The 12333-nt window shown below is 40.2% G+C and overlaps 1 protein-coding gene across 3 annotated transcripts in view; it reads left to right on the top strand.

Annotated features, from left to right (window-relative positions):
* The first annotated feature begins 362 nt into the window (after window positions 1-362).
* Window positions 363-12333, top strand: part of TNIP3 (TNFAIP3 interacting protein 3) — a 56700-nt gene continuing 44729 nt past the window's right edge. For all 3 annotated transcript variants that reach the window (XM_074865162.1, XM_074865160.1, XM_074865161.1), the window contains exons 1-2: window positions 363-576; window positions 4601-4686. In XM_074865162.1, the coding sequence (XP_074721263.1) occupies window positions 529-576; window positions 4601-4686 (134 nt within the window). In that variant the 5' untranslated portion in view covers window positions 363-528. The remainder of the gene's footprint in view (window positions 577-4600; window positions 4687-12333) is intronic.

The following is a 12333-nucleotide window of genomic DNA, read 5'->3' as shown; positions in this document are numbered from 1 at the left end:
GTACTTAATGGTGAGATCAGTTTTAAGTGTTCAACATTAAATCTTCCTGCATCACACAGGGCAGGTACCAGTTTCATTTTATCTGAACCAAGTCAGGCAAGACATAATGGAGGAACCAAACTACTCTTTATTTTTGGCAAAAGTCAAGCTTCAGACTTTAAATTTTGGTTAAAAACTATCTAATATTGAAGTTTCAGCACTTTATCAGGAAATAACAGCAGGAGAGATCTGGCAGATCTCGCTGGGTTTGTGGCTTTTTCTCATAGTGCGTTTACATGACTGAAGCTGTGTTTTCAGCAAAGAATGCTGGATGCAGAAGCAGAAAGACATGTAATGCAATGGCTGGTTCAAGGCTGGCTGCACTGCACGCTAGCACTATTATGAGTACCAAAGTTGGGAATATCTAGGTGAGAGGAGATCCCAGAAATGTTCTATGTTTGACTTGTTCATAGGAAAAAAAAATCTTGAAGGCTTTAGTCCTGTTTCAGATAACTTTCAGTGAGTGTTGCTTAGGATCTCTTTCATCAAATGCTTTTTTACTTCTTCAGTTGTTCTTCCATTTTGATCACATTTACGGTAAGAATCTGTCTCTCCCTCCCACTCCTCCTACACAACAGCCACACACAGATAACGTGTAACCTGCTGGCTTGTTTATCAACAGCATTTATGATCACGTCTGTTCCACTTTGTTTCGGAGCTATTTTGCAATATGGGTAATACTTAAATGAGGTAAGTTTACTTGGCATGGCTGTGACGGGCTCTGGATCTTTCGCAATGCAAAAATGGGTATCACTGAAAGGATAACTTGTTAATGGCTTTATTCCTCATATATAATTTGCTAGTATGTATTTCTATTTATTTGGCTTACTATCTGTTTTCTGCTTCCTCCACTGTGACAATATGTCTGTTTATGGTGGTGGTCTGTAAAACTGAATCGTTGAGCTGATTTAGACAGGAAAAACAAAACAAAGCAAAGATCTCCTTTCCCTTCTCTGTCTCTTCTAGGCTGGCTCATTTCTAACATTGGTTTTACATAGCATTCCCACAAAATATTGCTTTGGTACAACTCAAGAACAAGTGAATTACAGAGTGGGTTTGGGGAAAATGAGCAAATGTTTGGGAAAATAGGGTGCTCTTAAGCTAGAACTAGACTTGGAGAAAGAAAAAGAGAATGTGACAGAGCAGTGCAGGATTTAACATTTACAATACAGATGTTTATGAAATGCATTTAGGATAACATTTTGTAACTCCAGTGTGAGTGCCTTGTCTGGCTGTGATTGTTTTTATAATTAAGATTTCATTAGAATTGGTGAGTCTTGTCATCCTTGAGCAATGATGGGTTTTTTCTCTCCAAATGTGTTTTTGCATGTGAAGAACTTATTTGTTTTTAATGCAAATTAATACTCGAACCAAAAAGTGCTTTTTGGGCCTGTTTGGGTATATCTAGGAAGTACTTAGGGCTTGGATCACTGATAAATTTGGTGGGCAAGCACGAGGGAATTTTGCCCACTTTTTACCAAACATTTTCAATTATTGCAAAAACCCATAAATGTGTGAGCAAAACTGATCCTGTTTTACTTCAGGGTGTTCCTGCTCTTAAAAGCCTTAACAGAAAGCAGAAAATTTATGTAATTCTGAGCAATCCTTTACATGACCATTATAACCCCCTATTTTCTACAGAGCCTTAATTCTTTGAAGGAGCTGAATTTTATCCATCTTGGCTTCAGTTTGTCTGATCTAATAAAAACCTACAGCATTAAATTGCATATTATAGTTGTAAAAACTTATGGTTGTTTTAATAACAAACACTTGCACATGGTACAATAACCTAGTTGCATCTCTTTAGTTCAGATTCATAACTGTAGATTTAGATTTAGCACAATGTTCTGCCAATGCATTGCAGTAAATTTTTTGTTGTGAAGAATAAAAAATTATTTTAAAAAATAAATAAGAAAAAAAGCCTTTCAGAACTGACACGCTTTACCAAAAAATCCATAAGAAATGAAAGTCAAAGCCATTACTCTGTATCAACAGTTCCTTGCACATCAGTAGTTTGGGAAGCAGTGGAGGCAAATCAAAATGGGTGGCAATACTGCTTAGCTGGCACTAGCCTGACTGTGCTTGGCTGGGTGGATCATGCCAGCTATCACTGCAGATAACTTTTTATTACTTTTTCACGTATCTTGGACTGGATAGAAGAAGGTGGATGTACTCCCATGCTACCATAACAAAATGGCTTCTGATAGCTGGGCTGTCATGTGTAGACATGCGTTAAATGAAGGTGCCCAGCACTCAGGGACATGCTGCAAAATCTGCATATGACTAAGAGTCAGGAGATCTGTACAATGGACCTTGTCGAGCCCCTCCCACCCCAGCAGATGTTAGCAGCAGGACTTCTGGAGAACTGCTTGTTTATGCTGTCTGGGTGTGTAGCTGAGCCATGCAGTGATTTAGGAACTGTCGGCTTTAGCAGCAACTTTCCTGGCTTGGCAGAGCATGCCATGGAAGACCTGGAGCACCCACTGTGCTGACCTGGAGCACCCACTATGCTGTCCCAGAGCAATCCCCAGCAGGGAGTGTGCAGCACCCCTTCTCTGCATGCCCCTGAATCTGGCTTGCATCCTGTCACTGCAGAACCAGGAAGTGACGTGTCTAATACATAAATGCCACCTCTGATGTTCTTCACTGTTTGTTTTTTTTTCCAGTTTTTCAGAACTTTCTTTGCTTCTTTCATGAACTTTGCAAACATAGGTATCTTCTTTTCAGTAATATCTAACCTTTTAACCTGGCCTATTTTTCAGCACACGGACTGCAGTACTGTGTGTAACTTGGCAAATGCATCTGAGCGTGCTGAAAAGTCTAAGCCTAGTGGGATGAATTAGAGATGGAGTAGCAGTCTGAATTCTGTGTTGGTTTTTTGTTGTGGGTTTTTTTTTTTTTTTCCTTCAGACAAATATGGTCAGATTTTGTTTAGTCATTTTATTTTTTGTTGTTTCAGTGGAAGTAAGGAACGTTCATTCTAGGTCAACATTTTTCACCTAAAAGCCAAGTTTCGGCACTCCAAAATAAGGCTTAATTCTCATTAGTACCCAGTGTCTGCAGCTCCCATTGAAATCAAACAAATACAGCTTTCCATACGTGTTTTTGTTATGATTAAACAGACACTCATAAAACTCAGACAAGCTGGAATCAAGTTTCACATGAAACTGAATTGACATTTTTTCTTAATAGGATCCTTGTAATTAGTGATTACCAGATGCATTTAAAATGTGTGAAATGCCTGCAGGAATGGGAATTAAGAAGGGGGAGGGATGCCAAACACCTCAGATCTTCTCCTGGCAACCTTTCATTTTAAATTTCTGCTCTGCACATAGATGAAGCAGCATGGTTTCTATAAAATGTTCAGCTGTGGTTTCACATTAAGTTGATGTTACCAATAAAGAGAGTGACTTGTAATTGAAAACTTACTTGGTTATAAATAGCAGGTTTCACTCTTGATGGCTTCCCACTTTATTTCAGTGGTCACGTTGCTATCCTTATGATAGGTGTTATGAAATCACTTTGGTCAAGATAAGCTCTAACCTGCCCGTGTTCTAATTCCAGCAACTATTGTAATGCTATTGTTTCTCATTTTGATCTAAGGAGAACAATATGACTTCTGGGCTCCTTTTCTGATGAACTAGAAATGTTCCACATAGCCTGAAAAAACATACCCAAGGCTGTTACCAGCCTGCAGCACAGGAGCAGAATGACTTCTCTGGATGAGGTGGTGTTGACTCACTCTTTGTACCATCTGTTTTCCTGCTTGTGATGGAGAGGTTGTGGTAACTCATAAAATTCAGAAAGCTTGCCTGCTTCCTGTTTGAAGTTTTCATCCTAAAGAAAATATGTAAATGGGGACTGCTTACTGTTACCCTGATGCATGTCCTTTTCTCTGGGAAGGGTGTGGGTTTTTTTCCCCTCTCCTTTCTCTTTGGAAATACAGTGCTGGGCGGTAGCTGGTCCTGACCAGAGGGAAGCTTGTTAGGAGTGTGTATAGTTCTTAAACAATGTAGTTGTGCACAATAACTCACACATGGCTCCTTTTCTTTTCTCTTCAAGTGATCTAGATCAGACTCATTACTCAGATTCTCAAATCTGGAGCAGTATTATTACTGGACCCTTTCATGAAGCATATGAATTTTCTGGTCAATGTGAGAACATGCTTTAACTCTAGAGTATTTAAGATAATTGATTCTTTAGGATGAAGAATAAAACCCCTTTTTGCAACACTTCCAGTGTTCCTGTGACTGCTGATAGCTTTGATCCTTGGGGAGATTCTTCCCACCATAGCCAGGGACTGTTATGGTTTCTACCCTTGCAAAACTGTCCCTGACAGAGTGGTGGACTTAAGAGAGGATGATGCTGGGAAGGAGGAAGTAGATTCTTGGCTTACTTGTCAGCCATTTATGGTATATGAAGAGGAAAACAGAAATACAGGCAAGACATGGTTATTTCTTCTCACTGTAATAATATATTTAAATTTTTCTTCCTAGATTGTTAATCTTTTTATTTCCCCTTTAAGTCTGTTTTGGTTTTTTTTTCTCCCTGTTTCTAATAGATTCACTGTGAGCGGCTCAAAAGGGAGAATAAAGATGCAGAGGATCATCTAGAATTGTGCCCCCATCAGTGTGTTGAGATGGAAAGGTATTAACTATCTTAATTTTATGTGGAGAAACATATTTTGTTTTTATTTTTTAAAAAGTAATTTACATTACATTATTGGAAATACATAGTTGAGTGTTTCCTGCATATGTCGATCAATTTATCTTCCAGAGACCCAGGTTAATACTTTTTTCTGCTTTAATCTGTCCTGTGGAGATCTGTATCAGTTCTGTTTAAATAAGTGAAACATGGAAATTTTCTGTACTGAGAAGAGCAAAATCATAAAGAATAGTGTAGATTGGAAGGGACCTCTGGAAGTCATCTCGACCAACCTCCTGCTCAAAGGAGGGCTGGTTAGGTCAGGTTACTCAGGGCCTGTCTAGGTGAGTTTTAGTTATCTCCAAGTATGGAGATTTCACAACCTCTTTGGGCACCTGCTTCTTCACAAACTAGTATTAGTTTTACTGATAATGGCAGTAAAAGAGGTTGTACTGCAGGATGTAGAGATAAAGAGGTCACATTATGGCTACAGCCTCTAATGAGGCTGTGGTTATGGCTACCCCTTTCTAAGACTGTTAGTGAGTAATAAGGAGCTTTAAGAAAATTAATAGTGATGAGTATTTCAGTGAATACTGCTGTATTCAGCAAGATAAAAAAAAATCGAAGTAGCTGAGAATGATTAACAGATAGCTTTAACAAGTATTACGTATAATGTGTGGATTTGAGAGAGAGATAAAAAAAATAGTTTTAAGGTAACTGTAGACTCTTTGGGGAATCTGAAGAAATAATACCCTATCCTCATTTCTTCCTCTAAGAAGCATTTTTTCCCAGGTTAGTTTATTGTGAAATAACTGGATTTGAAATCCCTTGAAGACTAGGATTTCCCATTTATTCAAGACATTGTAAGATGCTGCCAGTGTAGTTTGACTCCAGACTGCCTGTGTGAAGGGAGGGAAGCACCAGGTTCCCGTCTGGTGATGGCATCCCTGGTGAAGCTGGCTGCCAGTCACTGGCAGTTCAAGCCCTGGACCTGTGACTCAGTCATGCAGCAAGCTTCCCCTGCCTCTCAGCTTGGCTGCCTAACAGCTACCACAGGCAAGAAGTTGGCTTGATGTAACAGAGCTGGTTGTCCTCTGTCAGCTTCTGTATGTTAAATTACTTGACTGCATTTCCAAATGGTGTTCATCTATTTATTCTACTTGCACTGTTAGTAGATCACTGGAAATATCTCAGGTCTGTGTGGGAGACACTGACCCAAATGAATCATGGACTTGTTTTCCTCCAAGGGTGCAGCCCAACTGTGAGACCAGGTCAGTAAGGCGTTGGTGACGCATCCACATCCTGGCCAAGGCTGAACTAGGAGGCAACATGGGCTGTGCATAGGTCTTGCTCTACTTGTGGTGATGCTTGATTCAGGAAAAGAATGAATAGTGCTGTAATGTACCAGTTAAAAATGTCAACCATGTAATTGTATGAGAATTGCAGCTTTCCACAGAAATGAGTACATACAAGATCTGAATAGACTTGTGATGCTCATGCTGTATTTGTGGAGCAAGCAGCCAGTTAAGCTGTATCTGTGGGGCAAGCAGCCAGTCCAAAAAAAAGTGCCTACTGAGGCTAGTACAGTGTCCTAAAAGGGTTGCAAGCTTTTCTAGTTATTGCTCTTCATAGAAAAATAGCAGACACTTGAAAACACCTAGATTTGTCTCCCTTCTTGTTTTTTAACTCTGTTTTCATTTCTTTCAACACTTTCCTGCCATCTCCTACCAGCTTTCTGCACGTGTGCACTTCAGTGGGTGAACTCATATGCTCAGAAAGCACGTGGTACTTGGTGGCTTTGCTTGACCAAGCTTTCCATTTGATTTGTTTTCATGGCAAAACTTCAATTTGCTTGCCACTCGTGATCCACAGGCAGCTACATGAGTCTTGGGTGATGAGTTTGGGTGACTGTGCTCTATTTACTGCTTCTCCAACGAGACAGTCATCTGTAACTTGCTCATGGCTCATTTGAAGCCCAAGAAAGTTGGTGAAAATCATTTAATTGGCTTTCCTGAAGCTTGAGTTCAGCCCAAATGCTGTCCGTCAGGAAGAAATTAAATTATGGTCTTGGATCTTCTGCTTAATTATACTACCAAGTGAAAGGGGAATGATGTTATTTTCCTGACATACAGGCTGTATAGGGTACAGAAGTGAGGCGGCAGCATTGAAACCCAGTCCCAAGGGACAGGAACCTCCAGGCATGGAGGGGAGCACCGTGTGATCAGTAACGTGTCATTTAATGTGAACTAGATAGTTGTTATTGTCTTGCATGTTGCATATTTGTTGAGGGGAATAGTCAAGGACTGGGAGACACTAAGTGCCTGTAGATCAGTAGCTCTACTTCTCTGTTCGCTGAGATGGGACAGATTATAGGTGCAGCTTCACTTAATCACTGGGCCCTTTTTTCTGTTGGCTTATTTTCAGAGAAACCAGATGTGTTTCCATTAAGAACATGCACCTCTTTTGTTGTTGTGATTTGTGTAATTCTTAAAATTAAGCAAAACTATTAAAGAATAATTGTTTCTGTTCACATTAACAGCACACAGCTTCTCCAGATGTGGCATTTGACAGCCAAACAGCTGCTGGCTATTAAACGTGCCTTAAAAGCTCCATTCCTTTGTCGTAAAGGGAACAGAAGTGTAGGGACGTTTATGGGGTGATAGGCAGATGTTTTGGCAACATCAGATTTGAGCGAAAGTTTAAGTGGTTTCTCTGCTGTAGTCGCAGTACGTACATGTTTTAACCCCTGTCATACACCTTGCCTTATGGAGCTCTTTTCTTAGGACTGGAGTGAGATTATTTCTAATCTCACACTTACCTCCCAAGCAACACTGCCAGCACTTTTTTTTGCAACATCTGGGACGTCTCACTCCAAAGACAATGCAGTTCTTCTGCTAGGTGGATCTCAGCTTCTGCTGGTGGCTGCCTTTCCCAGCTACACTTCTGAAATTCTGGGTGCATTTTTTTTGGTGAAACTTGAGTTAAAAAATTAAGTTGGAAATAATTTGAAATAATGTGTTTCTTTTTTGAAAATTTTCTTTTTAAGTATATCCTCATAATCATCAAAGGCAGGTGTTCTTTTTGTGTTTGTGCCAGTGCAGTATGCTTTATGCCCAATAAACTGTTTTTTATAGTGGTACATGTGAGGTGGAACGTAGAACTAGTGGAGCTCAATTTCAAGAGATCTGGCTCAAATTCCCAAACCTAAACTCTGAGCGGAGATCCACTTGCTGGGTGTTGAGTACTGGAATAACACCACTGATCCTTAGGGAGCTGGACCACATTGTAACTATTCTCTGTCAGCTCAGAATCTACTAAACTTGTAAGAGCTCATGAGGCTGCAAAATTTTTTTTTCTGTAACAAAAGTCTTTTTGTTTTCTTGGCAAAATTTTGTTCTTCCCATTGCTTGTTGGACCGGAAATTCTTTGTCATTTAGTCTTAACTGGATAAGATTTTAATATAAAAATCTCAATGTATTTACATGAAAAAAATCTAATATTCTACAAAACTGAAAGAGAGCAAAAATCCTGTAAAATCATATGCAACATAATAGGCTAGTTCTACAGATAAACTGTCATTTTAAAGAATTATATGCCTAATTTTATTCCTATTTTAAATCTATTTCTAGTACAAATTAAATATTCTGTAATCCAGGTCTCATTCTCTCCCATATTCTAAAGGCCTTTTTCTGAATTGAAGTGCGTTATAATAAATAGGGGAGATGTTAGCTGAAATGGTTTGCCTTGAAATCTGCCACCAGCTCATCCTCCATAATTCAAATGCAGAAATTTATTTCTTTCTATGAATCTGCTCCTTAGGCTTAGCAAGCAAGAATTCTACATCCCAAATGCCCACCCAAAGGGATGTAGCATGTGTTTAACCTCTAGACTCTGGAATTCATTTCCCGTCAAAATATGACTCCGTGGTGTTGGCGTCTGGCTGTAAATCCTGGCTTAAAACCTTTTTTCACAATTGTTTATGGTGTGTATTTGTGCTTTCACCAATAACAGGAGAATGACCCCAGCACACCAGCCTTGAAATGATTATTTCAAATAGAGTTATATGCCTTTGGTACTAATATTTTGCAATAAATGCCTTGGGACATGTTGTAGGTATGTCCATAGTTGCCACATAACTGCTATTAGTAAGTAATAATGCCAGTTTCCAGTGAAAGCCAAGGAGAGCCAAGAGCTCACAAATGGTACCAGCTGCAGAGCTGGGACTCTGCATGGGGCTTGTACGTGGCTATTTGATAAACATGTATTTCTTGGTCATCAATCTATGCTGCTACAAGCCCAAAGTGTGTGGCTCGTCAAAAGAACATGGGGCAGGCCATCAGGAGCTGAACTGGTTGCTGCACCATTATGAAAGTGTGTATTAGCGGGAGTTGTTCTGTCTTCTGCTGCTTCTCCTGACCAGGAAAAGATGGACTGTAAGGAGGAGCCCCTGATGCTATTAGAAGCCACTGGTGTCCACACCTCACACTTCCTTTCTGGTGCCATCATATTCTGGCTTTAGTGATAGTTTTGGGCCAAATACAGGTTTTGCTCTGGTTCAGTTACATGCAATTCTCTGTGCATGTACAACTGGCACTTCATTGCCTAACCCTGTGAGGACAGACAGACCAGCATGGTTTATTTAGCTGGGTGGCATTGATCTGCGTGGGAATTTCAGTCCCATTCACGTACAAAGCATGTGCTGGGCACAATTTTTGTTCTGGCTCCCAGCTGAAAAACTGAATTGCTGTAAAAAGCATGCAACCATTTATAAATAATTAACTATAAAAAGCCCATAGAGCCTAGAAATTGAAATGGTGCAAGATGTACCATGGAGCAAAAAGTGAAAACCATTTTAAAGGCAGCTAGGTGAATATATGGGAGAAATGAAAATCTCTTTAATGAGGTGCACAGTTAGTCTCTAGCAGTGAAACTTGCATGGATATGGCAGTTTGCAAACCAAACCAAACCAACCTAATTTCTTATTCTTGGAGGACATGGCTACAAGGATATTAGCTGCTACTTTTCAGATATGACATAGAAATTGCATAAGGTTGGGATCTCTCCTTTATCTGAAAGCTGATAAAATTTATGCTGGGAGACCAGCTTCCCTCTTTATGTCTGTAGGTTCTGCTTCCAAGTGAAGTATCCTAATTTTCCCAAAAAAAGGAAATTTAGCAACTAAATCAAAGTTTACAAAGACGAGTTAATATTCTAATCTTTTACTGGCTTCTGCATTAATCATAGCATGCTATGTAAGTAGGATGAGTTGTGTGGGTTTTATACCTTCATATACTTTAGAAAGCTTTTTCACATAGAACAGATATACTTCGTCCCACATGACCACATGAAAATGTTTTTGATATTCTCTGATTAATCTTACAAAACATAAAAAACTATATCTCCCAAATTTGAATGGATTTAATTTTTCTGATTTTTTTCTCTGCAGGGCTTGCCTATTTGCATAATTTAATTATTAAAACCCAAAATACCTAATTTTAGAAAATGTTGGCAACAGTGTAGAACAGTAAGGATATTAATGGTGCAGAAACGTACCCGTGAACTTCACAAAACCAAAAGTAGTTGTGAAAAAAATTGCTTTCTGCAGAAGCTAAATGCTGTGTGCCCTCTAGAGCTCACCAGGGGAAGCTCAGGTAATCATCAAGAACTGTCTTGTTCTGGGGTAGCTCCTAATCACCAGTATCTTGAAGACATACTCAAGCACTCGGATCATCTGTGTGCTCTGAAAGTCTGGACTGTAAAATGGATCTATGTACCGGGTATGATTAAAGTTTTATGTCACAATAAATATATCCTTCCAGTTATCAAAGTGGCTAATATTAAAATACAGATAAACAGAGTAATAGTTTCTGGTCGAAGACCTGAGTCTTAAAAACTGAGGGGGAACAGAAATGCACTGAGAAATCCAGTCAATGAAGTAATTTTCTGACTTTCATGATGATGTCAAAACACAGATATTATGGAGCAGCAATTAATTTATAGGGATTTGAGTCTTTTGCAGTTCCCTTTCTTTTACCCGAGTACAGCTGGTTCCTGCTCTTGCCCAGATACTCCTAAGCCCAGAAAGGAGAATGGAGAGAGACAGAGTGGAAGCAACCAGAGGTGAACATCATTTACACAGCATCAGACAAACTGTGGAGAGCAGAGGAATGAACACTTCCTGGCTGAAAAGAAATATTTAAAGCCAAAGCACCATCTTTATGGCGCATTTTCCAGCTTGATTCACGCTCTGATTTCAGGAGGCTGTGGTCACACATCTCCTCTCGCTGTGGCTGAACCAGCAGCAGATATGAATGCAGGCTGCCTAAATACTTGCTGCTGCACTCCTGCCAGAGATTGCTGCCCCTATTTTACTGCCCTCAGGACTGCACCTAGACATTGCTCCTTTATTTTGAACAGTTGTTTTAGTCTAAGATGCTTTATTTGACTTAAAAGAGTTTAAAAACCCCTGACTACTTTGACCAAGTCAGGTGAGTGAGTTGTGCTGGCAGCTCGGGATAGTAATTTGCGGTAGAGAGGTAGTGAAGATGGAAAGTGGCTGGGGCTGTAGAGGGGTTAATCTCTTGCTGGCTTTGCTGCAGCTGGAGCAGGATGTGTGACTGCTAGCCTGAGCAATGAGCAGAATACCCTTTACCAGAAGTCGCTTGTAGGCCAGAGTGTTTTTTTCTCAGCTAAGCAGTAAGCTGGCTGCTCTACTGATCTCACACAGGAGGTGTGTGGAGCAAGAAAAGAGGAGAGCAACTAGCCTACCCAAGCACAGATAAAAAAACCTGAAGTTTTGAAAACTCAGGCTGAAAGTATTGGCTTGTGGTTTTAGCAGCTCTGTCCGAAATCCCTCAATATGGCTCAGTAATGTTTCACCTCGCTTTACTTAACCCCTCCCTTCCTTTCGTTGCATTTCTGGGGGCTCTAAGGAGGCTGCAGCAATAATTTCTCCCTTACTGAGCAAATATAATTGCATGCACTTTACCTAAAACTGCACCATGAGTGACTGTTTATGTGCTGTGGTTTTTCAGTTCTTCCAAGCATCCTCAAAAGCATCGAGTGCTCTGCAGAGTGTATATCCAGTTCTGTTATACAAAGCAATCTCAGGCTGGGTTGGGTGTAGGAGTCCAAGTGAGCTGAAGATGCTGTTTTCCAGGGAAGTGCACTTGGGAGAAAAGGGGTGTTGCTACTTATCATGCACAGTTTGCATTACGTAGCTGATTAAAAATGAAGGCTGTAAGCAGAGTGCTTGGTCATACTGCTGCCTGAGAATTTATTTTCTGGGAACCTTAACACAGAATTGCTTAAAAAAGTGCTGCTTGCACTGGTCTATCCAGGATTTTGCAATATCTAATGAGACAGAAAAGGGCTGAATTTCTTTCGCAAGCTGTTTTCCTTCTGTAGATTTCCTCTCAAGCTGTCATGCGGTGCCTGTGCTGCTGGGCTCACCTGCCACCCACACGCAGCTGAGGCTTCAAAAACTGCCATGAGTGTTCAGAGTAGCTGCAGCCTGCTGCACCGCCTTGAGGTTCATGAAGATGTACATCAAGAAGGTCTTCCTCTTCATCGTCATAGCTTTGAAAGGGAGTTATGGCCAGTTAAAGTGGTCTAACAAAAGATCACTCTCTTCCGTTGGGTACTCTGTTT

Source organism: Strix uralensis, chromosome 4 (assembly GCF_047716275.1).
Source record: "Strix uralensis isolate ZFMK-TIS-50842 chromosome 4, bStrUra1, whole genome shotgun sequence".
Taxonomy (NCBI): Eukaryota; Metazoa; Chordata; class Aves; order Strigiformes; family Strigidae; genus Strix; species Strix uralensis.
The sequence above is the reverse complement of the archived record's forward strand: the minus strand, read 5'-3'. Positions and strand labels throughout refer to the sequence as shown.